General features: G+C 46.2%; 1 protein-coding gene across 2 annotated transcripts; it reads right to left on the minus strand.

Moving 5' to 3' along the window:
• Positions 1-2: 2 nt before the first annotated feature.
• CABLES2 (Cdk5 and Abl enzyme substrate 2) lies at positions 3-24,719 on the minus strand. Of its 2 annotated transcripts, XM_075166672.1 has the most exons (10): positions 24,204-24,719; positions 9,971-10,042; positions 9,698-9,790; positions 8,884-8,961; positions 7,260-7,368; positions 6,431-6,596; positions 5,557-5,660; positions 5,042-5,148; positions 3,515-3,719; positions 3-3,047 (listed from the first exon to the last, which is right to left on the minus strand). In XM_075166672.1, exons 1-10 carry the CDS (start codon positions 24,707-24,709, stop codon positions 2,907-2,909), a joined length of 1,581 nt encoding a protein of 526 aa, XP_075022773.1. In that variant the 5' UTR covers positions 24,710-24,719; the 3' UTR covers positions 3-2,906. The 2 variants fall into 2 exon arrangements, with proteins under 2 accessions (XP_075022773.1, XP_075022772.1); XM_075166671.1 differs by lacking the exon at positions 9,971-10,042.
• Positions 24,720-25,951: the final 1,232 nt, after the last annotated feature.

The following is a 25,951-nucleotide window of genomic DNA, read 5'->3' on the forward strand; positions in this document are numbered from 1 at the left end:
AACACGTATCAAAACAGCTTTTATTTCACAGCATCTTAATTTCACAAGTTCATGGGGGAAAAGAAAAAAGGGAACAAGGCTACAAGTCAGACTTTAAATAATGGAGTGAGACAAAACCATAACAGTATTGTTTACATAAAAATGTACAGCCTCTTATCAAGGGAGTTCTCCGTGCTGAGGCAACCCGGCAGCGTCTTCACACAGCGCGGGACCGCCCCTCGGCGTAAAGCAGCCTTTCTCTGCAAAGCAAGAGGCGTTGGGCTGTGAGAACGTAAAGCCGGCAGATCCATGCCTCAATTTTGGGTCCCACTTTCAGTTTATTAATCGGTAACGTAGTAATAGTCCTTTGCCACATGGTGGCAGCTTTTAGGTGAAAAGATAAATATTCCCACACAGGACTGCAAGCTACACTCTAGAAATAGAAAAATCAACACATGTACAGACAGAAGTCACCGTTTCTCTGCAGGAGTGGGTCTGCACAGACACCACAACAGAGGTACCGATGTAGAAGCCGCAGACAACACCTCTGGACAGCTCTACCAGAGACATGGGTGCAGCGTTTGCTCCACCGCATCGTTTTTGGCCTGTGCTTCCAAACAGCTTTTGAGCTCTAAGCCAACGTTTAGAGTAACCTTTAGACAACATTCAGCATTCTGTAATTTGTTCTTCTGAAAGAGAAAACAAAAGCTTGCCGTTTTATGACGTGAAACCATAGCTTCTGGGAGTGTAACTCCAGCCCAAATGCCCACAGCAACTAGACAAACTTCCACTGAATAAAGACCACAAAGTGTTGCAAACCGAAGTGCGTTTTTTTTTTCCTTAGAGGTGAGAAAGGAAAGTTAATTTTGTTACAGAAAACTCTTTATACACTAAACAGAAAGAAGTTCTCAGAGAAAGACATTTTCTGGCTTCGTTCATACTAACCAAAGTGTTTTACTATTTCTGGAGATACCGTGTGAGAAGTTTGTTTGCTCAGTTCTACCTCTTTCCCCTCATGACTTTAGGAAGTGGTGGACCACTTTAGTTGTCTTCACCACCGTTGGCTAATTTGAAGGCTCGTTATACACTAGATGTTTAGTATATCACTATTTCTTGCATGCAAGGACAGTTATATTCAGTAGAAAGTTTAACTAGTAGGCAATTTTTTAAACCTTTTAGAAGATAACTGGCAAGCTTATCGTCTAACTTATTAGCTACCATCTCACTTATGGAGACTGGCAAGTCCTTCCGTGTTAGAGAGAAGTCACAAGCATATTCAATTTTACACAAATAACTTGAAGCTACATACAGTTGAACACAGTTACAAAAGATTTGATAGTCACTGTAATTATTATATATGAAAAATACATTTCAAGCCCTACTTAAAGAGGAAGGGGCTCCAGTAAAGTTTGCTGCAATTCTAATGAAGCCAAATTAGCTTCAGACAAAACACAGCTGAAGAGCACTCAGCTTTGTTTTTGCCTACAACCAACATTTAATACAAGGAACAGGAATTTACATTACTTTACATATTAGATAGCAGGACCTCAGTACGAGGTCTAGTATTTCATTTCGGAACCAAACTTAAATTACAAATTTCTCAGTTGTAATAGCCAAGCATCAGTTTTGTTCCTTGCAAATGGACACAGTTGTATCATAATATTGCTTCAGAAAATAAACCCAAGAGCCAATACCACAGAAGGTTCCACATTTTAAAAATAAATGAAGGAATAGCCAATGGTCAGAGAAGTTATTTAACCTCTGCGTAAGCATTAGAGCACTGCTGGGCACCAGCCGTTAAGTGGCTGTTCAGATGTGCAACAAATGCCAGTTTTATGAGGACCATCACAGTGATGCAATGCTTGGAAGAACGGAGTAAAAAAGTAGCATTTTAAATATTGAGCATGCTTTGTTTCATTGGCTTAGTTTGGCAGCAGTAGCTCTACTGACTTAAGTATTTGCTCGGAGCACATAAGACCATATATAATACAGTCGTACTAAAAAGGTGCTTATTTCAGACTACAGAACACTGAAACAAATAAAAATCATAAATGATACATTTGACAGCAAATTGCTCTTAGTCAAGCGCTCATCTTCCATTGAAGAGTGAATTAGGATGGCAATTGCTTTGCTGCAGCTACCTTGTATTTCATGACAGATTTTCAATCAATCTTTCCTTTTTAAATAAAATGTATATTTCTAAGATATTAATAGTTAATTAAATTGGAACGGAGTAATTTCAATCTTGCTACTTCTAGATCTATAGTATAGTAGAGAATAGATGCCCTGTGTTATCATTAGTGCAGATATACTGGAATTGTTTTCCTTATATGCAAGGCCAATGCAGGTAAAGAATAAATGGCTATACAAATTCAGGATTCCCCACTAAATAACATAACTAACTTAAAAAGCACTGGTACCAGACCAGCCAGTTGTAGGCACATCTTTAAAAAAATAAAGTATGCATTTCATTAATGTAAAAATGCGAGAAGATTCTTAGAAACATCTGAACTTTATCGTGCACTGGAATGGAAGTGATGCTTCCTTTAGTTTCAAGGAATACAATAAACGCTTAAAAAAAAAAACCAATACCATAGTATTCTTCATAGGGAAGAACAGTTTTAGTAAAACCAAAAAGATAAATAAGGAATAATAAGCAGCCATGACAGCTGACTGGTGAATATTTGTGCTTTAAATGTCCAAAAGAAAAGAAGTTCAATAACTCTTCTCGTACCATCCCCCAGACTTGGCATATGTGTCCATAATGCACGCCTCGACAGTTTAATAACACACTGCAGGCTTCAAAACTATCTGTAGCCATGGCAGGACGCACACAGTGGCACAGAAAGGCCAGTGGCAACTTCACCAGCAGCGCTCAGTGATGCGATCCCCAGCACCCCTGGCTGTCAGCTGGAACGCAGCTTTGGTTAAGACTGTTGTGTGAGCCGTCTGTAATGAGGTAAAACTTGGTTTTCAGGAAGATAGAGAGCCAGTTCCAAAGCTACAAGGACGGTGAATTCAAAACCAATGAGATCTCTTCTGTTGAATCGGAATCTCTCTTCTAGTTTCTGTGATAGTAATAAAAAAAAAAAAAAGAGGGGGACAAAGAATCAGTGAATCTACAAGATACCTAACACACTGTTAGATTAAGTCAGCATAAAACAGGAGTCAGTGATGCACGGCCAGAGCGGTACCTACAGAATCAAAGTGTTGCCAGGGATCAGACAAGTAAACCAGCTTATCAGCTCAGCCGTGACACCCACACAACAGTGACCTATGTTTGCCTGAGAAACAGCAAGTGCAAAAATAACCTCACTGTAGGATCAATAGGACATTAGACTGCACCAGTCAGGTAGTTTTAATGATTTAAAAAAAAAAATCAAGGAAGAACCCTAATGAGACATAAAACTGACTGAAAGAGCTGGTCGTAAATGCAAGTATGCACTGCTGAAAGTTTTGGCTTTAATCTTTGTCTTGTTCTATAAGCTAGAGAGAAGGTTTTGACAACACCTGAAACAAGTCTCATAGTACTTACATCTATAAGGTGTTTAACTTCATGTTTCCTGAGATCACTGCTGATCTTGGCTGCAAGCAGAACGCAAGCACCAGCACACAGTTTGCGGTTCTGTTTGTTGAGTTTGCCTTGGAGGACGAGCTTCTCAAAGTAAACATAAGCCATGGAGACAGTAACCGGCTCCAGATTGCACTCTTCACTCAGGTTCCGCATCTCTCTCTTTAAACTGGGAATAAGAAAAAAAGACACCCTCTCAAACATAACAGCTTTTATGAAATGCTCTAGAAACACTGCAGCAAGGGAACTCAGAAGAGCATATGGGCAAGACTCCTGTTTGGAAAACCGTGACGAATATTATCCTAGACTGAAGAAGCCCAGCTGGCAGCAAGCTGGAGCTGATGCACAGACTGATTTAACCTGGCTGACATCACCTACTGTGGAAGAACAGTTCTGCATCTGCCCATAAACACCAGGGGCTTAGCTGCCCCACTGACACACAGGCTATTGCTGTATGGGTCCCTCCGGGCTCCCGAACTGGTTCGTGATTCATTTCGTAAGACTGAACCACCCTGACCTACAAAATACCACATCAAAGCCATGCGGATCTCAGCAGTTGCTGCACAGAGACCTGTCTACTCCACACCTCGCGGGAGAATCAGGGCTGAGGGGGAAGGCGGACTGGTTTACACACTTCCCACAACAGCTGGCCCTTCGCTTCAGCATACAGGCAGACTTTATGGTGGATGCTACCTCTCAGGGCTGCCATCCACGCTACACCTGCAAGAAGATACCTGTGCTAGCACACTACTCTAAACAGCTACAAAGAGGAGTATGCAGGATGCTGGCAGAACACACCCCAACCAAGCAAGCCTCCCACTCGGAGTCAAGAGTTACACATAGCGCTGGTGATTCAGCAGAATTGTGTTTAAGCCGGCTATTTCAGAAGGCCCCTGCTGCATTAACCACCGTGTAATACCAGCAAGATTACAGCTCTCAGAAGGCGCAACATTGCATCTCGCTGACGAGTGGCCACTTCTGTGTGGCACAGTCCTGCCTTCACGAAATGCTTTTCTTTACCAAGACTCCCCAGACCTAACACTCTTCTTTATCCTAGAATCTTGTTAGAGTCTTGTTAGAGTCCACGATTCTCAGTGAGTCTGGTAATTGAAAGGCAAAAATAGCCAGAGGGTCCAGAAAGACAATCCAGTTAGCGTGGAACTGCACTACAGCCAAGCAATCAGGTTACAAGTATTTGTTTCAAGGCTAATGCTGCTTCACTGTTAATTGGCTATGAGTGTTAATACACCACGGTTGATGAAACAAAACCCTTTTAGGCTGAACTATGAAAAGCAACTGTTACCCTTTCTCAGCATCCTAAACATTCCTGTACAGGGCTGTCATCCTACAGTCAGCTCAACTGGCAGCAAAAGATTAGTGTTTAATCATATACACTATTAATAGATCTAGTATTTGCTCCATACAAGTGGAAGATAAACGCGGCCTTGTACAGTGTAGAAGACGTTCTCATTATTCAATGCTGTTTCTTACCTCCTAATTTTGCTCAGCGTCAACTTGATATGAGGAAACTTCTCTCTAAAGGTTTCATTCATATCCTTTTTAAGGTCCGAGGGTTTCACATATTCTATGACTGTAGTCTGCAACGCAAGAGGCAAAATTTATCATTTCTCTTGTGATCAGTACTGACAGCCAAAGAAGTCTTCCAAAGACACTAATGCAAAGGCAAACCTGAGTTTTATTATTCACAATTTAACATTTCTATAATGTCCGAAGTAACAGACCATGTTGAATCTCAACAAAAGACAAATCTTAAAAAACTAGTAAGCAAATGGTTACAAGAAGCAAATGACAACATGGGGATACATGTCAGGTTGGTCCTCAACAAACTGAGTGTACAAACCCAACTATTTGTATTTTTCCTAATCAATTATCAAAAAGCCACAACTTTTTCTTTCTAGAGGAAGTTTTCTTCCTCGAGGAGGTTCTTTACAGGAGGATCTTCCAGGCACTCACTCACTCCTCTGTTAGCTATGCCAGTCACTCACCATGTAAGAGGCAAAGATGAGAACACGTTTATGTTTTCCACAGGGCCATTGAGGATCATCCAGAAGATTTGGATCATACTCTGTGGCTTCGCCAGCTTCACTTCCTGAGTGGAATAAGGAATGCACAACACTGGGTCACAAGATACAGAGCTTTAAATTCCCTGTTTCCTCTTTTAAAAAGTTTTCAAACAGCAAACATTAAAAGTGTTGGCAGACCCCGTAGTACAGGCAAACTGCAGCTACAGTCACCTGTTCGCATCCCATGAACACAACAGTCACGTATTAGAATTATTAAAACCCCCAACACAAGCTCTTTCTCCAGCATGTGCCTGACGCACCGTTGTAGACTTTGTGCAAACAGTTTGTCATCCACAAACATGCACAGGAAACAACTGCACGAGACTGAATTCTTTTGCCTATACTCTAATCTAGCAGACAGCAGAGCTGTCAGGTTTGCTCTTTTACACAGGAGAAGGGATCTTTGTCACAAAGTCTTTGGCTTTGCATTGTTACTGTGCTAGAAGGCAAGGAGGACCACCAGTACCTATGTACACCAGACGTTTCTTGTTGACTAATATAAAACTTCACATTTCCAAGGAAATGGCTTCCCACTCCTTGAATTGCATAAACAAAACTAGCCCAGATACACAGAGGATGCACGGAATGTGTGCGTGTCTCAGCCTTAGGGCTCGTTGTTTATACTTCATTAACAAGCCTTCTTTGCGAGGCTGTGCCAAAACCAGTCTCCTTCCAGCTGCAGCACATGCTTCCTAATAATGCACTTTACCATTTGCAATTGTTTCAGACAAATATATTCCTTTTATGTTTTTCTGCTATGTGCACAAGTGGTGACAAAGCTGACGGCTGTCCTTACCAATGTCTGTTCCTGCTGGTATCGTTTTTGCTGTCACAGGTTTATATCTTGATCCGGGAAGACTCCGGGAAGCACTAGCTCGACAGGAGGGAACAGCACTATGGCTGTCGGCTTTGCGAACAACTAGGGCATTGGTCGGATACAAGAATTTTGCATAGGACACAACCTTAAAGAAGGGAAAGTTGTAGTAGTTATGGGGGAAAATTTACGGAAAAACTTATTTCCAGACATCAAGGATTTTCCAACTCAGAGCCCCCTGGAGTTTGTGTTTGCGGGTGGGGACCTTGGAATTGTGGGACAGGAGGAAAGGGAAAAGTTGGATGAGGAATGCCTTGCTTTCACGACTTCAGTAGGGAAGTGTTGTAGAAGATTTGGTGGGGTGGCAAAGAAAAGGGGAGAATCACATCAGTAAAATTCTGGCAGTATATAAATTTAACTAAAGAGGTATAAATTTCACCCGTATTTCTATCAAAACATCACTCACATGTTGTCTGAGATACCAGAGCCAAATCAATTCTCCAGAAATGGAGGCAGAAGTGATTATGGGCTTCAACAGCCTCCTCAGAAGAAGCTTTATCACAAGCCAAACGTTTCAAACTTTAAGGATCAAAACAAACTTCCACTGCTCTGAACAGTTACAGCTCTCACTTAATTTATGCAGTGCTTTGCCATCCATGAAGTGATTTGCCCCAGCATGAAGTGGTCCCAGGGTGAAAGCAGCCAGCTTACCCACCCACTACCCCCAGCTCCAGTCAGTGGTTTGGTCATTGGCATTACAGATCAAGAGAAGAGAGGAGAAAAAAAAAAGAAAGGAAAAAAAATTCCTTACCTTGCCATCAGCACCCAGCTCTACTCCCTCCAGTCCAAGCACCATCTCAGTGGAGACTGAAACTCCCCCAGAAGGATGTCGTTGCTTCTGTCCTTCCATTTTTAGATCACTAAATGTAGATAAGAAAATGCAATATTGGAAAATGCAGCATAAGCCCAGCTTCCTCTGTGGTAAACACCAGGTCCATCCACTACAGCCAACACCACCAGGTCAGAGTTGTACGTCAGAACAGTGCAATCCCTCAATCCCATCTCCAAGAAAGCATTAATTTTTTAAATACTCTTTCCAAAATGTAGAGATGTTCATTAACTGAAGAATCAGATTTCATATCATTTTAAGTCAAATCTGTAACAATATACCTAGCAAACGTAAACTTTTAATATTTTATATTTTTTTAATATGGTCTTTCTGCGCAAGACCATACCATTCGTTAACACACTAATGCTCAAAGACTTAACAGCAAACACAATTTATATTACTAGTTTTCCAGGATTAGAAACTTGCCTTTCAATTGCAATTTTCCAACCACTCACACACAAACTCAAATTAAGAATTAAGGCTGCTAGCAGAACTCTGCTTCAGCGGTGGCAGCATGCAGCTTTGTCACCTATACTCCAACGTGAAAAAGCAGCTTTCGGTTAAAGAACTACATTGCCAGCTTACACACAAGCAGAACAACACAGTGCTCAGAACTGCTCTAAAATAGCTCCACTGACCTTGCAGCTTTTCTATGAAGTGAGAGAATATTTTCCCATCAACTATTTTTATGGCAATTGTATTTGCATACAATACAATTCCCACCGCTAAACATCCGTTTCCTTCGTCCATAAGTTATGTACAGGACACAAGTGACAACACAATTGTTTTGCCAAAAGTGGATTAGAATAAAATTAGTATTTTCTATGGTATACTTGTAGATCACAGACCTTCACAGAATCAACTTAGACTTCACAAGGGACTGAGCAAAGCTGCAGGGAAATACAGCTAGCAGGTTTGGTTTCTCATAAGTGATCATATTGACAGTTCTATAAAAAAATGTAGTACAAACACTAAAAGCAGTTTCAATCAGTCTAAACTGTTTGTTTTTCTTAGACTGTAAATAGTGACATTCATGGCTTAGAGCTGAAAAACAGACGAGCATCTTAAACTTATTTAGATGTAACTTCACTAGAAAACCTTGAAGGTTTCCAGTAAATGCAGCAGCCTCCTTCCCTGACGCTCTGTATGCTTTTTTGCTGACACAATTGTTTATTGCACTACAGACAGTTGATTTCTGACCACTTTAGGAGCATAGGAAAGCCTACACAGCACAAATCGCATCATCTGTTCAAAGCTGGTTTCAGGGATTTCGCAGGACTGGAGTGCTTTAAAATATGAATAAACACCTGAAGAAAAGTCTACCATATCCACCGTTTTTCTCTTGGAGTTTGAATGAACACTTTGACACTGTGGCAATGTCTGATTTCACTGCTCTGATAGCAAGCTCTTGTCCTTACGCATAAATGGTAAGTCAAGTAAGTTCACCTGCTTCAAAACAGGAGACCTGCACCAACCGTACCCATTTAAAAAGATCTTTTGCAAACAGTAGACCAGACATTTCACAAAGCAGTTAAAGATGACTCACCTGATCCGTAAACTCTCCCCGTAAGGTAGGATAGAAAAAGCCACACACAGTGTTCGTTTAGCACAGATTAACACTATCCTGTAAGCAGATGGGAAGAGATCAGGGTAAGAATTAAGATTCAGAAGTTAAAAAGCAGCTTTTTATGGAACATGAACACAGAACTCCTTTAAATTGCTGTGTAAGTTACATAGATACTGCTATGGATTTTACGTTTTCAGAAAGCAGCACAAAAGCAGAGGTTTTATTCTGACCCTGTAGGTCCTTAGAGCCAAGTTCTGTATCAAACCCCAGCGTTCAGTAACTGCCACCACCTTGGCAGCTCCTCAAAGGAGATCCTAGTCTTTAAATATATATCCATATTTATATAATTTTTACATAAACCTTGTGAAAAGATGTAGATAATATTTTATATTTAGATGAAGTCTCACACCTCTATTAACAATAAATATGAACGCGGTCCCCCCTTTCTCTTCTGCCCAGCAACTATGGGTCAAGAATTCGGCTAAACCAAGCCATTCTCCTCAAATCCTCCTCAGCTCTAACCTCTCTGTGTGCTGGAGATAAGAAGGGTGTTAGAAGAGAATGATTTAACCTCCTCAAAGCAGGATGGCAGAACCATCGGAATATTGCTGCAGATGTAGCAGATATGAGCGCCTACTGCCTTCGACAGAAGTGTGTATAAAATTAACAAGTCCCCAAGGCCATCACCTTATTCCCACTGACATTAAATGGCTAATCGCATTGGACTGGAGTCTGCTGCTGAGCACACCCTATTTCACCTGGTACAGGAGGCACCTTCATCTCCAGAAGTTACCTGCTGTTCTTGGTGTCATACTGCCTCATGTTCTTGATGAAGTGCATCTTCTTCAAGCTTTTGTGTCTTGGAGACCCGGATATATGCTTGGTTCTGCAATTACAAAAAAAACCAACACCACCCGTTAAGTGCTCTGAAAGAGAGTCATGCCAGTTGTATGATCAGATGGCAGCACTAGCATGCAGGACCTCAGATATTGGCGTGGAAGAGGGTGGAGGGAGGAGAGGACTGCATGCAACGAGTTGAGATTAATGCTGCTTTTGAAAAAAGTACCTTCGTACACTGGCATATTCCACTATGTCTTCTAAAAAGTCTAGAGAGCAGCGCTGGGAGATAAAACGCCTTCTGTAAAATGTACAACACCACGAAGAGTGAACAATATTAGTTCATGGCCTCTGAGTTTATGAACTGTAACAGATCTATGAGCTCTTATGACAAATGGCAGGTTTTTTGGATTTTTGTGTTGGAAGAGTGCTTAACTAAGAGTTTCAAGTTCCTAAAAAGGCCAAGAACTTGTCTACCCCTCCAGGGCCCTTGAAGTACATATTTACACCAACTTCATTAACACGAGCATTCATTATCTTCAACACATAAGAACACCTACCTATCAGTTAAACACCTAGAAAGCTTCCAAATACTCATTTAAAATCTTACAAGAAAAATTGCAAGAAGCCCCCCCTCATCAAGGCAAGGGACTAAGTCATTTTATATCAATCTATGGACAGATATAGGTATATCTATATGATGACTGAACACCTCTGTGTGTTCACGATTCAGAACAAACACAGTCATCTCCAGCTGATGGAGTCGGCAGACAGAGTCTATGACGGCAGCTCAATAAAATTGACAGATCCCTCCGGAAAACAACAGAGGGCTATTAGAGGAAGCCAAGAGTATTTGGTACCCATCTGAAATCCCAGAATGGAAGATGCAAGGAGAATAATAGTAGGAATCACGTGAGTTAGTGTAACAGTAATAGAATACTACATTTAAGCAAAAAAAAAAAAGAGACCTTGCCAAAGTAAGATACATTACTATTGTCAAAGACAAGACATTCTTTGTTGGTAGAGATTTACAAATGAGCTGTGAAGCTATGACTGCAATTTCCATAGGAACAATGCACTCAGATTCAACTGCCACCAGCAAAACACTGACACTACAACTATCAGATTCCGTATTTTCTGCTTTTGCTTGAGCATACATTGTGCTGCATTTTTAGCACAAGCTACACGCATTCAAGACCAAGGTTTTCTTCCAAAGTGACATAGTAACTCAACTAATGGACAATACCACCATGGAAGTCAACGGAGAAGCAGCATATGAGACAAAAGTTGCAGGACTCTGGTTTGACAAGATCTACTTTTGGAAAAAATTCAAACTTCAAGCTGCATCAGAGCTCTGGCACCCACGAGTGGCCAAACCGCTCAGACAGACCAAGGCCAGGCTCTCAGGCCTGGGAGTTAACATCCAACACCAAAGCAAATGCACGGCACCTTGGATTGGTGCGGGGGAAGAGGCCAAGAAAAATGGGATTTATTAATTGCTAACAGCTATAGAAAAGTTTTTACACAGCAAAGCCATTTACAGCTTCAGTTGATTCAAGTTAAAGATCAAAAAACACTATTGGGGATTGAAGTCTGGTCTTGAAGCCCAGCATTTCAGGATTTTGAAGCAGCCTGACAATCTGCTAGTCCCAGTGACTTTGCCTTTCGTCCTCTCCAGCCTGAGCTGGGTAAGAAATCAAACCACACTATTTTGTTGCTACAGAAGAGACACACCACAGTTCTGGACACGAACAAAATCTGGCTGCTTTTTCTTAAGCATGGTGTCTAGAAATGCAAACTGAGTGACAAAGCAGGTGCTCTCACCTCTTTTCCCCCTTCTAGCAAGTTATTTCTTCTCTTCTGAGTACTTGGAGCTATTGCCAGAGCTGCCTGCCAAAAACTGTGCCAGCGAGACGCGGCAGCGTCACTCCACGTGGCACATCGCCGTTACAGGCAGCGTCGGCGATGCACGGGACTTGATACGACATTACAGATTTCCACAACAAGCAGATAGCCAGTAACAGGAGCATTTGCCCCTCTTGCTTCAATCTACATCAGGAACATGAAAAGCAGCACTTTAGAAAAGATGGTGTTCTGGTATTCTTCCTCATACATCGACATAAATGTTACTCAAAACTGCTGATCTGCAGGCAAGCCTCTGCAATAAGGTCTCTGAAGTTATTCCTGTAGTTGTACACACCAACGATTATCTAGAGGTTTTGCAAAATGCAAAACTTTTCTGAAAGCATTCCTGAAACCAGGTTAGTTCCTCATTCTTTACCACAAGTTCAAGAGAAACAATTCACCATTTTCTGTGTCTTCAAGTACATAAAGAGAATGAATGCCAAAGTCTGCTTACAATCGCCTTAATGAAATATAATTAGCGCCCTTTTCCAGTGAATTTGTAATAATTTATACTCCCATATAACACTTAATTTTTTTCCCCTAGAAGGAAATTGTCTTCAGACTCCCAGCAGCTGCTCAGACATTCTTAAAAGGAAAAAGATCACAACTCAAACAGGTAGGAGGATGAAAAATTAGTGTCCCCTTCTGTAAACACAAGAGAGGTGAATCCTCCCACAGGACTAACACCTTCAGTATGGCTGGAGGCTGCCTCCTACAAATCAACAGCTATTAAGGGTGCTACTGAAGAACATTCATGGTGCAGCTTCAACGCCCTTCACCAGGACTTCGGTTTTAATTTTTTTTTTTTTTCCTGCTTTTCAGCGAGAACTGCACAGGAAAGTTTAACGCATGCACATACACATGGTTCTCCAGTCTACTTTGGCATCCATCCTGCAATAAAAAACCCTTCATGAAATGTGGAGACCAATCTCAAACCTCCTGGCATGAATGCCGTTGGTAACGTCCCCAGTTTTCCTCCCCTCCCGGGGCTGGCTGCAGGCAGAGACGCCACGTGTGGTGAGCAACGGGGAAACACAGCTAACGCCAAGGACAACAGGCGCCGGCACAAAAAAAGCACGTGGTTCTGTAAAAGGATGCTGGTGTAAGTAACTGGACGGATTGGGAGAGCCCCGGCTACACCCTCGCTAGTAACTCCACAGTGCTGTAGGTGCAACTGCCCTCAGGGTCAACGAGGGTGGGCTCACCACCACGGCGGAGACCCATCGGGAGCGTTACACCTTCTGAACACCGCCTCGTTTTCTCAGTAACAGGGACAGGAGCGACCAGCACCTGAACCCGCTGCTCTGTAAGAGCGCGTCGGGAAGGAGAAACCTGCTGCAGTGAAGGGCAGGTCCTGCCCCAAACCCAAACCCACAACGACTCACCCCCACGCTGCCACAGGAAACTTCATTTTTAGCTACGCTTGTAAATAATATCTTCTGTCCTCAAGTGAAGCTGTCACCTTGGAGGAATCCCAGATGCTAAGCAAGACACTCTCCCTCAAATCTCAAAACAGGGTGTCCGTAAAGAGGTCTCACTAATCCAGGTACCCGGAACAGTTTGTATGCGCAAGCCCACGCTTTACAGCAACGCAGCTCCCTCCCTGCGGCCCGAGAGAGACTTGCTACATTCCTCCCTTCCACGAATGTACAGAACTTCTTTATCAGGCAGTGCAGTACTTGGAGTATGCTGCAAAATTTAACACTTTTTGAGTAGCCTGCACTTATTTTTATATATATATACACACACATATATATTTGCTTTAGTTTGAGTGCTCTTCTCACGCAACCAATCCACGCTTCAGCAACAGGCAGCCCAGGATCGCTTCAGCGGCTGCTGGCTTCGATGAAAAAAAACCAACATCAAGTCACGTATCCTGTGCTAAGCAGCTTCACCTAGGATAACACTTCTTGCTTGTGGTCTGATCCACTGGAATTCAAAGGATTTTAAGTAGTTTACACAGAACGTTTGTTGCCAAACGCAACCTAAACACTAAAGCAGAATACCAACATCTGTACAGGCACTGCAGGTTACCTTACGCACACCCTTACCGATATGCCACCTGACAATCAGAAATCGAAGTATCCAATATTAAAATGTTAACGAGTTCCGTGGAGCAGGCTGTAATTTCAACAGTATCCTAAAGAAAGTTCAAACACGCCTGTTTGCCAGTACCAGCTATTTCCTTGACAAGCTACAGAGGGTTTGCTTGTTCGTACGTCCTTGGCCAGGAGCTCACTTTGGGGTGCTCCCCCCCACTATTGCAGGAGCCAGTAAAGCAGGACCCTGCCAGAACTCCACCATTAAAAATAGCAACTGTGTTTACACAGCCAGCACCTCCGAGGGGACCCACCAAGAGAGAAAACACATGCAGCACATGCTCAAAGATAAGGGGCTATCAAGGAGAGGAATTCTGGATTACGCCTTGGCTTGTTATCTCCGTGTGCACACACGGACGCACACAATCCAACACCACTGCCGAATCCCTGAGGAGCTAAACATGCACCTAAAAAAAAAAGCCCACAAAAAAAACCTTGTGTTCAGATAAAAACCTAACAAATTATGTTCAGAGTTGCATTTTGACTCCCACCCTGGGAAGCAGTAGCTGGCCCACACATTTATCCTGATGGATTTCCCTCTGAGGAAACCCAACTTCTGAGTGCCTCCAGCTTCAGAGTTGTCCTCTTCTGGTCCTGCCAGTGCCCCACCAAGCGCTGGCAGAGAAACTCTCCGCCGAGGGCAAACAACAACGGACACGCAGCACGCAGGGTCCCCAGCCCCAAAGCTGACACAGCTCGTAAGCGTTCCCAGCAGAAGAGGACACAGCTAAGAGCCATCTATGTATAGCACCGGTAATCCCGACATGTCCCGTCTTATGAACTGAAAGGAAAAAGCGGGTTAAGTCACAGATTAAAGAACAGCGACCTTTCCAATGGCTTGCCAAGAGTATTTTCCCCTTCCCACCACGGGCTGGGCTACCTGCAGACACCCAGAGGACAAGGGTAGAGCTTCAGGATGTTGCTGTAGTTGGAAGTGCCCAAGTTGACCATTCTTCAGCAGATGTTATAGCTGAATACAAAAGAGATACTGACCCTGTGCTATCAGACGTGGCTTCAAGCCTCTTCCACGCCTGCTCCTGCGCCACTGCGTCCTCTAAGGGACAGCGGGGCAGCCCTTTGGGCACCTGTGTCCCTGCTCAGCACTCCCAGGCTCTGCAACAGCCCTCAAGAACCTCATTTTAACTTCTAATATTGGTCTTTGAATTGCAGTGGCCAATGATCTTATTAAACCACTGCGTGCAGCTGCCGTTTGGCCATTTTGAAGCTTTTCTGTTTTGCCCTTCTGGTTCCTGCATTTCTGCTACAGCAGGTGCACGGGCTGCCTCGTCTCGCTCCTTCCTGAAGGGTTACGTCAGAAGTTTCTGAAGTCTTATGGGGATTCTCCTCCCATCCCGATTAACCCCCAGCTCTCACACGGACAGGTTTCCACTCTGAGCCAGCCAGAGTTCAATCAGCATTCAGCTATTTTCACCAACGCACCACCCTGAGTTCGTCTTCTGCCGTGACTTCTTATCCTCATCGCTCCCAGGATCGCCAAGCCCTGCAACACAAGCCTTCAAAGATGCTGCAAAAGCCAGACGCTAACATGACTTGAGACCTCCTCCAGCCAAGGGACCGGCGGGGCGGATTTGGTTCGGATGGAGTCACATCGTCACCCTTCTGCTGGGGGAAGGATCCCACGCTGCGTGCACCCACGCAGGCACCCACCCCCAGGCACTGGGCTAAAATTAGCAGCAAGGCTTATATCTGCTGTTGCCCTTTAGCCGAACGTACTGCTAATAGATGGGTGGAATGGGGGAGGTCAAGGATTTTTAATTACTGTGTAAAATTAGGGCCTAATAGAATTTGGTTTCCTATTTCTCACTTGAAAGAGTTTTATTTTAATATGGATGTCCCTTTGTAAGGTCCTTTACAGGCCTCAGTATAATCACAGCTGTCAAGGGACTGAGTTATTAATACAACAAGGACAAAAATAATTTATTGATTTTTGGAAGCACTAGCTTGGTAACAACTGTCAAAGGTAATTTGCACAAGAATCCAGATCCCAAATCCTGTTTACAATAGGAAGACATACCTGTTAGATTTGTTTTGCCAAGACATATTTTAAAGATTAAGCTGTATCGTTTTCCTTCCTTACGGGCGAGCCAACAACCCGATATGAACTGTGCTTCGGTTTAACTAGGTAAAATACTGGCATCAAGGGATTAAGAAAACCAGTTCTAGTTTTTACACGTAATTTTTTGCAACTGCCATTACTTATGCAGCCGAGGAGACATTTACCGTTTTCAGGCTTGCATTTCAGAGTGTACGGCTGTGAGCATCCCTATTCTCGTACCAGTGCCCCACGCCTTACCGCCCTCGGCGCTTACATTAATGAGTGTCCTGCTCGAAAGCAGATCCAGTACAGCTCACCAGTACCAACAGGTTCTCAGTAATTAAAGCCAAAAGAAGTCAGAGACCACATTTATACTGAATCACCTTCAAAACCACACATTTGGTGAAATAAATGACTTTAATGAAGAATCTACACCATGAAGTGCCCAGCACCGAGCAAGCCATTTTCATGGGTAGATGGTTTCAGCTCTGATGTTCAATGAGAAGCAGCGGCAGAGAAGACACCCTGCATAACCGATAATAAGCATACAGCTAAGTGCTCCTTCTTTACAAAGTCATCTACTCACTGTTTTATGGCACCACAAACGCACAGTTTGGATTGCAGGCCACCGTCCCAGGAGCTCATTCTGACATTTGTTTAAGTATCACACTGCCAGAGAGTAAATACAAGTCTCACAGCAGGGCTGGTTTAAGTTATTCCTCCTGTAATCTTCATTTTAAAGAGTAAACCCAAATTAGCCACATGAGCACGGAAAGTACTTCTATGCTTCAGAGCAGTTCCCTCTGCGAGACCTCAGGATGAGGGGGGAGACCCAATTCCTTCACCTCTGTGTTCTTATTCAAGGTTTGTTTGCAAAACTGAAGGGGCACCAGGGGCTTTCCTGCTGGTCCCAAACAGCCAAGAGAAAATCCCACACTCCTCAAACACCAGTAAAGCCACGTGCAAGGAAAAGAATATGTCATGCAGCCTACGGGACAGGCAAGAAGGAACAAAAATGAAGTATAATTTGAAGGAAGGTGGAGGCAGAGTAAGTGGGAAGCTCACTAAGCCTGGAGAGTTTTAAACACTAACAAGGAAAGAAATTAGATACTCTTCACAGCGGCTGCTACTTCACTGCTGATTCACAACCACATATGATTAAGTCTAATGCTACTAAGAAACGAGCTTGGTATTCATTGCATTTCATAAATCACATTGTTTTGGTGCTAAGAGTGTTTAGACAATCCAAAGATAAAATAATGCCTTCCAGTAAGTATTATGAAAGCCATCTGTTGCAACAGAACCACCAAACCAGATGCAAGGTTTGCCATGCCCAGAGCCTACTCCTAAAATCCCTGCTACTTCTCACCAAGCAAAGTGGATGTGCTGGCCAGGACACAACCAGTAACTGTATTTCTCCAAATTTCTACCAGTTTCTGGAAGCGTTCCTAGCTCACCAACCTGGTTCCCTCTGTGCTTTGTGCTCTGCTCACTAAGCACTGAACGGCTGACCAAAACAGGCAAGTGAAATGCAAAGTGTGTCCTTGATAACACTGTGGGCATTATGCTAGAAATATTCATGCATTTCCATGAGAGATGATGCTCTCATTTCATCATGTGCCTTGTTAAAATAAAAGCCTTCAGTACAATAAAACTCCCAAGTTTAAAAAAAAAAAAAAAAAAAGGAGACAAGCTTTTAACTGGGAAGGAGAAGAAAATTCAAAACAGGCGACCGGAGGAAACCCAGTCAAACAAAGTTTAGAGAGGTCTCCCAGTGTTTTTATGGGCACTTGGTTCTTCCCACCGCAACATCTGTCATCCCGTCCAACCCACAATCAAGAGGTTGTAGCCTCACCAGGCCAAAATTTTATGCTTAAATTGCAGTGACCACAACAGAACAAGTGCAAATCTGTCCATGCTGTAGAGCAAGCAGCTTTTGACCGTGCTGTGGCTGGCTAACAAACGAAATGGCTACCCAGCTCGGCGGCAGGTCTGCAGGCTACGCTGAGCTGGGGCACCACCACGCTGAGCGAGAGCCGGCACGAGAGGAGCTGCAGGAGTGGCTGCGCAGTCAGGGCGTTCGGAGCTCCCGGGACCACAGCCTCAGGGGTCAGCTGGCAGCAGGCTTTTAGTTTTAAAGACTCGATGCATCTCACGAATCAGAGGGCTAACTCGTGAAATGCTTTTGCTTCGCTTGAACTTATGAGACCAGTTAGAGGTTCCTCATTTAACACCTTTTTCAGAGGTTAGACTATAATAATTGACAGTAAATTACATATACAACAGCTATAAACCAAAGGTTAGGAGTTTAAAGCTCTGCATTTGAAGAGCTAGCGTGACAGAGTGGCTTTAGCTGAGCACCCTCATGTGCAGTCACCTGCTTTATCAACAGTATCTCGTGCTCATTAAAGAATCCAAATTTCATCATGCTTGTGTGCACGTCAGATTATGCATTTTTAAACTCAAACTACAGTGCCAGAAGACTTCAGAACAATCTTCAAAAGAAGGCTCAAAAGCATCTTCCAGCTCGCTCAGCCTGACAGCCTCACAGTTTTAACTGGTTGATAGATGGAAAAAGGAGGAACACAGGACAGCTGAAGTTAAGTCTTCAAGATTTAATAAAACTAAAAAACACATACTGCAGGAAATAAAAAAAAAATTTAATAGAGAATTTTGTGAGAGTCATTTCCCCTTCCTCCTCCTTTTTTCTTTTTTCCCCTTCTAAACCAAACTAACCGTACCCAAACCCAGAGCAGAAGAGCTCGTCTGTAGCTCAGAACTACTCTTTAAAACTGAAAGCAAAGATCCTTCCCTCCCTGCCTCATCCCACAGCTCACAGTAAATTGCAAAAAACTGAGAACCACCGTTGGTAACTCTTCTGAACCGGTTCGGTCACGGTGCCAAGAGCACACAATAGCCCCAACGAAGAAGCTTCACCCACAGCTAAGTGAGATAGCTATCCAGTCGGTTGGCGAAGCAGATGCAAGTTTGGGCACCCCACGTCTCTGCAATTATCAAGAAGGACTTTGGGGCTAAGCAGAGTTATGGTAAGAGTCCCGAGAACCTAAACATGTCCTTCTCACCACCGCCCACAGCGCTCGGCATACAGCTGCGGCCAACACCAGCTTTGGGAGGTCCGAGTGCTCAGACTCAGGAGGCACTTGTTCACCAGCTCAGCTCTGGGGGGAGGAAAGCAAGGAGGAGAGAGGAGATAACTATTTTAGACTGTGAATCAAAGAAATGACGTTTTAAGCCAATACACCGAGATCCTGCAGACTTCAGAGTCCAGAGTTACACTTGAAAATAATGGTTCAATAAAGCTTGTGTTATTTTTCCTGACTCGAAGGACGCCTGTAAAGTAAATCTTGCAAGTAAAACATTAGAAAACAGCCACGAATGCTGTGCTGCTACATTCATGTACGTTGGCAGTACATTCAAGTCCACAGCAGAGGAGCACCAGGATAAAGCAGCTCCAGCCCTAACACTCTTGCAGGACTTGCTTACTGGAGGTCTGATACAGGGCCCCACCCATTCTTCCCCACAGTTAAGCTATTCAGCTTTTTACATTTCATTTGGTAGCATTTTCCCCCTCAGCTGACGACCCGTTGACTTGAAGCAGCAAGACAACATCATTCCGACCACCTCCACTGCAGCGAGGAAGGCGAGCGGGGCAAGGGGAGAGGGAGGGGGGAAATGGCGCTTCCCCCTCCTGCAGCATCCCGAAACCTGGCCGCTGGGGCTCCGGCACAATTGCTTTGAGAAGCTACATAATCCGCCCGCAGGTGAAATCCACTGCAAGTACAGTTAATTCTGTACAGACTCCTCCTGCCTGGAGATCAAAGTTACTTTAAAAGCCTCTGGACTCTTTTCAGTGAAGAGGTCACTGAGAGTGTCCAGGATTGTTTGACCCAGACCCATTCGCAGAGGTGCGCAGGATACAAGGATGTGGATTTTCTGATCTCCGAGTTTCCTGCTAGGCATCCAACTTAGTACTTCTGATTCTGATTAATATACCTGGCAGAATGGCAGATAATAAATACTACAGGCAGCTATAAATTAAAAACATTTAATATGCTGGGGGTTGGACTAGATGACCTTTAAAGGTCCTTTCCAACCCAAACTATTCTAAACCATTCTATGAATATTGGACACATGCAATTCACCTGCAGTTGCAAATACAAGAGAAAGTTGTTGAAGCAAATTGTGCTTGCCGAGGAGGAGACTGCAGCCTTAACATTTCAGCTGACTTTTAAATAAGGTTCAGGTTTAGAATATGTTCATTTCCAGCCCCGAGCAGCACATCCCAGTTTACTGTTCATGCCTGAAAGGTCAACGCTCGCAGACTCTGACAGATCTTGCTGCTTCCTGAAAAGCACCATGTGTGCTCGGTTATTCCAAATAAGACTTAGAAATTAAAACTAAGACTTTCAAACACTTTATTTCATCCATCTCAACAAAATCTGTTTATTAGCAGAGGGTTTTTAAAAAATATTTATATTTCTCAAAGTGCAAACAGCAGCTAAGCTGACAGCAGGACAAAACAACACATTAACCATCATAAGCATAAAAGCCTGACCAAGCATTTCTGCCGTTCCACCCAAGGAACTAATGTGATCACACCTATGTCAGCAATCTGGCGTCCAATTAACACTTAAAAGCAGAGTTGGTCCAAAGTGCTGCTGTTATCAACCACTGTTTAAACTCCCACCCCTAAAATGACCTAAATTAGCTCAGTCATTTCTGATTTATCAGCGACCATGAACATTCAGTTCAGCTCCCTGACCACTGAACGCCAAGGACATTAAAGCATCAGTTGCAAATAATTCAGTCTCAGTATTTATACTTAGGCCCAGCAAAATGCAGCGAATATATGGCAAAACCAGCTGCTTTACATTACGCTATACTGAAACCTCAGAAGCACAACAAGCTTTGACATTCAGGGCTGTTGTTCCCACTCCTCATGTTTTCATAACCTGGCTATTTTCAGGGCCCTCTCTTATCTGTGTTTCCCCAGAAAGCTCTGCCGGTTTCAGACCCAGCTGCAGAAATTCATTAAAAATGTGTGAATGCCGATTTGTTCGCTGTTTGCTGCCTCCCTCCACTGCTTTTTCTGAGGCTTGTTCTTTGAAAGAACAAAAGAACAGAGCAAGATGGAAAAGGAGAAGGGAGGAGGGCTGGCAAGCAGGTTAAGCAAGCTGGTATAACACAGCATTGTAATTTAAGATCCTGTAAACAGAAGATTCCTTAGGAAAACAAAAGTGGAAGGTTAAAGTCATTAAGTTTATAATGCTCAGCCAGCAGCACAACGAAACCAAGCAGCCAGATTGAACGGTGCCTCCAAGGGAGCGTGCACCGCTGAAGTTCCATCCTAAGGACCTGACAGCTACCGAGCAACTCCAAGAAACTCCACGTTACACCAGCTGAGCAGGTCACTTATTCCTTGGGCTGTACTGAAGATCCTGCCTCTTGCTAATAAACAACCACCGACTCCAGCAGAGGTGCTGTCACAACCTGTCCTGAGCTACGCCGGCCGGTCTCATCAGCTTCTTGCAACTTCTCATCAAGTCAAACAAGATCAAGTTTTGCAATAAAACTCTGCCCAACGAAACTGCCAGTTCTAGATAAAGTGATCTCCACGGAGCGGGGCAAGCCCCAGTGCGATGAAATCCCCGGGCACGGCACAGGGCTGCAGTGGCACCCGTCACCGAACACCGACGGAGCAAATCTGGAGACCCTTCAGCACGAGCCCCTGGTTTAAGGGAGGCTCCACCGAGGGCAATTCAAAGCAGCTCTTGACAGTGACTAAAAAAGGACTCTGAAGAGAGCAGCTGCCTTAAGTGGGCACCAAAGATTAGATATCCAGAGTCACAGCACAGATTCCACCTCCCCCTTCCCTCTGATGACTTCAGACGCCTGTATATTTGCACGATGCATGCAGTTAACCTACCTAGAGTAGCGATATTACTGTATGGCAAAACAAGACCCAGATTCCCGAGTCCCAGTAAAAGGAACCCCATTTTGCAATTGTTTGTTGATTTCTGCACCTTATTTTGAAGCAGCATGCCACACGCAGAAGGGGAAGCAACATAACCACCACCGTCCTGCAGGAAAGCGCGTCCCTGAATCACCCCTCCTGTATTTGCAACAAGAGGAGACGCTGCTGTTCTGCAGGCACGAAGGGATGCTCTGTCGCAGAGCAAACTGTGGAACCGTCCAGCGAAAAAATACTGCTCCAAGTCCCTCACCCTGCAAGTCGCAGGTGAAATCGTAGTTACAGAGGGATGGTCCATCTCACCCACTCCTGCGCCCAACGTGACCGGGAGTAGATACGTTGGGTCTAACACATCCCCACGGGCAGCGTAAAACTGTCCTTTTGTCAGAAGATGTGTGTATCTCCACGTAAAGATGTGGATCTTCTGCCTGATAGTTTCAGCGGATGTTCTTCACTCACTCTTTTCTTCTTTAAAGACAAAACATAGATGAATTCTCACTCCAAACCACCCTCACAAGTAGTATACAAGATGATTAATGCAATACAATATACCCTTTCAGCCGTCTCTTCCAAGCTGAAAAATCATGGCCTGTTTTGTCATTACTCACACAGAAGCCCTTTCATTCCTCCGAGTATCCTCCGCGTGCTTCTCTCTACTGTTTATTTCCAATTTATCATTGTTTTCAGGTGGATTGATTAGAATTACGATAGTGGAACATAACAACATCTAAAATCAGATGCCAAGGAAAGAGGGCATAAAACGAGAAGATGCCAGGAATATGTATTAAAAAGTGTTTTCTTAGTACCCTCTTGTCTTGGCGTGGGAAGAGGAAGGATTGAACCATTTACATGAACTCCAGTGGTCCAGAACTCAGTACGCGCAGGCACGTTGAATGTCACACCCACAGAGGTAACTGTGCTTGTAAAGCTCCTGATGCAAACTCGCCCTCAAGAGCTTTACCTACAATATTAAAGCAATGAAATGAGTAGCACAGCACCTAGTGCACTGGCTTTTGTGGACCAGGAGTGCTAGGAAGGAGCTGTGCCACAGCAACACCCTTACTTCAGGCTTTCCTGCACAACAAGCTGAATACAACAGTGCAACCTGCGCATACAGGACATCCATCTAGCAGGCCCAGCTTCAACTTCTCCAAGAAGTGAGGAAAGAAAGGTCCCTTTACAAGCAAGAAAGCGATGAGTGGTAAATGATAGTTCAAGAAGGAAAAAAACCCAGGAGGGACGACGCACAAGAGGACCCCCAGACCTCACAAACAGCTACTTTTCTTCATATTCATTTGAACCTCCAACTAGCCGTTTCCTGGGGATGAAGAGGACACCTCCATTGTGAGATGTACACTGAAAGGGAACACCCATCAACTGCATTAGCAAAGCTCCCCAGCTTTAAAGCACAGACAATGTCTCTATTTCAGCTCACTAACAAAGCTCTGGAAGCCACTATAAAGACCACGGAGACTTAAAGCCTTTGATACTGCTTTGCCTATCTGCAGCCTCAGAGGCCAGCTCACTTTACAAAGCTGTTTATGCAAGAAACGGCCTGAAAAAAGTTCCTTCAGAGCTCAAATCCCCAAGATCTGAGCAAGAGCCCGCCTTCCAGTAGATTAGAAAACCAACACTTTCAGGCCGATAGAAGTCCCTCGGAAATGCAATGGTAATCCTGCACTGAAGGCCAGAACATCCTCCTCTGAGGCCGACTCAAAGTTCCTACCATACAAGCATTTATTAATATACAGAGTTACTGCACCGACAAGCAGCAGAGATTAGGAGAAGGCACTACATCAGCAGCGTGGCCGTTGCACGGGGTAAGAGTCCTACCTAGCAATGACTCCGTCGGCTTCATCTGGAAACAGAAAAATGCAAAAACTGGGCTAGGGAAAAGCAGCAGGCAGGGTTCAGGATACCGCAGAACTGCAGCCAGAGACTCAGCGAGCGAAATACTCTGCAAATCCCCCTCACCAGAGGCTCCCGCAAGCTGGGGCATCCTCCGCACAGGCGGCCGTACCTCCCCGGGGCTGAGCCGCACCCCCAGAGGCAGCGGGCAGGGCAGAGCGGACAGCGCTCCCCGGCTGAATGCCCCCACCCCCCAGCCCCCGGGACACCTCCGGCGGGGCTGCCCCGGGGCAGGTGCTCCCTCCCGGGGCGAGGCGACAGCGGGGCCGGCGCCGCCTCCCACGGCCGCTCTCCCCCGGGGCGGCCGTTTCCCATGCTCCGCTCCCCACCCCCCGGGGCCGCCGGCCGGCCGAGGGCCCTGGGAAAGTCCGGCTCTTCCCAGGGCCCCGGGGTGTCCCGCCGCTTCCCACGCCCCGCGGGGTCAGGGCGGCCCCGCCGCCGGCGGAGGGGGGTGTGTGGGGTGGGTGCGGGCTGGCCCGGCGTGCCCCGTCCCCGCACTCACCTCTGCCGCTGCGCCTCCAGCGCCAAGCCGCCGCCCGCCGCGCTCTGCGTGGGGCTCAGCAGCCCCGGGGCGCCCGGCTTGGCGGCCGCCAGCATCCCCGGCAGGGCGGGCGGCGCCGGGGGCGGCGGGCAGAGCGGGCCGCCCAGCAGCAGCTGCGGCAGGAAGATGCCCCCGCGGGGGGGGTCCGCCTCCCCCTTGGCTCCGGCGTTGGCGAGGGGGGGGACGCCGGGCAGCAGCAGGGCGGGCGGCGGCTGGCAGGCGGGCGGCGGGGACAGCAGGCGCGGGGGGGCTCCGGCCGGCTCCGCCGCCGCCTCCTCCCCCTCGCCCGGGCCGGCGGGCGGCGGCGGTTTCTCGGCGGGCGGGCAGGGCGGTCGGCCGTCCAGGGAAATGTTGTTGAGGAAGAAGAGGGCGGCCTGCCGCCGCCGGGAGTCGCCCCGCTTCCGCGGCGGCGGCTGCTCGCGGGGCGGACGGGGAGGCGGGGAGCCGCACGCCGTGGCCGCGGCCATTCTCCGAATGAGCCGCGACCGCCTCGGCCACCCGGGCGGGGCGCCTGGGAGCGCAGCGCGGCCGGCAGCTCGCACGCTCATTGGATGCGTCGCGCCGGAATGTAAATGAATCCGACAGTAGCCCCGCGCTCATTGGCTCGGCTTCTCATCACTGGTAGCCCCGCCCTCCCCTCGCCGGCCGGTGGGGCTCTGCCGGGTCCTAGCGCCGGCGCGCAACGGCTCCGTCGGCCCGGGCAGCTCGGTGGTGCCCCCGCCGAGCGGGCAGGGGCTGCCCCGGCAGCCGGGCTGGCCGCGGCGCGGCACACCCCCTCCCTGGCCCTCTGCCCGCGGCCGCCACGCAGGCAGCCCCTTCCCCCCTCAAGTACTCCCCTACCACAGCCACAAGCCCACCGTGTCCCCACTCAACCACCCACCACGTCCCCACGCAATCACCCACTGTGTCCCCACGCAAACACCCGCCGTGACCCTTTGCACGATTTTTTTAAAACTTCTCCTCCCCCCATCTCCCCACTCAAACCCCCAGTGACTCCGGCGGTCGCCCGCTCCCGTGGTCTCCTGGCTTTTGGGCAGGCGGGGAGGACACATCTGCTAAAACCATCGGCAGGAGGCTGTGCGCATCAGACCGCTCCTACAAAAGCAGGTGAAGGTGGTTGCTCCTCTTGCTCCAGCCCAGCAGCCTGGGACCCGGCCCTCCGGCTTGCGGGGCTGGAGTGGACCCCAACCCACCAGCCCCGAGGATGCGGATCCCTGTGCATGGCATGGATACCCGTGCATGACCCTGAGACTCACCGGCAGCCCCCGAAACTCGTGTGGAGGGATGAATCCTCACGCCTCCCAGCCCCTGAAGCAAAGCCAAGGCAGTGCTGATCGTGGGCCGTATATGGGCAAGGCAGACCCGGATCTGGGAGAGCATAAACTTAGTATTTATCTCCACAAAGTGACTCAAGGCATTTCTGTGCAGCATGCCGCTTCCCGGACGGGTGTGTTTATACTGCACAGAATAAACATACCCCTTAGGCACTTGAACTGATGTCTGCCACATCCCGGGGTGATGCTCTGATGGCTTGCCAAGTAAGAAAGCTCTGCCTCTTCCTCCGTCCTCAAAGGATGTTGACGTACACTGACGATGTCCATGCCACTGGGCCTGGCAGAGGAGCTTTGCTGGGCCTGATGAAGCCTCTGGCACTGTGAACAGCAGGGTGTGGGTGCTGGTGGCCTCTGCGTTCCTCTGAAACTGAAATG

This window comes from Calonectris borealis, chromosome 17, assembly GCF_964195595.1.
Source record: "Calonectris borealis chromosome 17, bCalBor7.hap1.2, whole genome shotgun sequence".
In the NCBI taxonomy this organism is placed as follows: domain Eukaryota; kingdom Metazoa; phylum Chordata; class Aves; order Procellariiformes; family Procellariidae; genus Calonectris; species Calonectris borealis.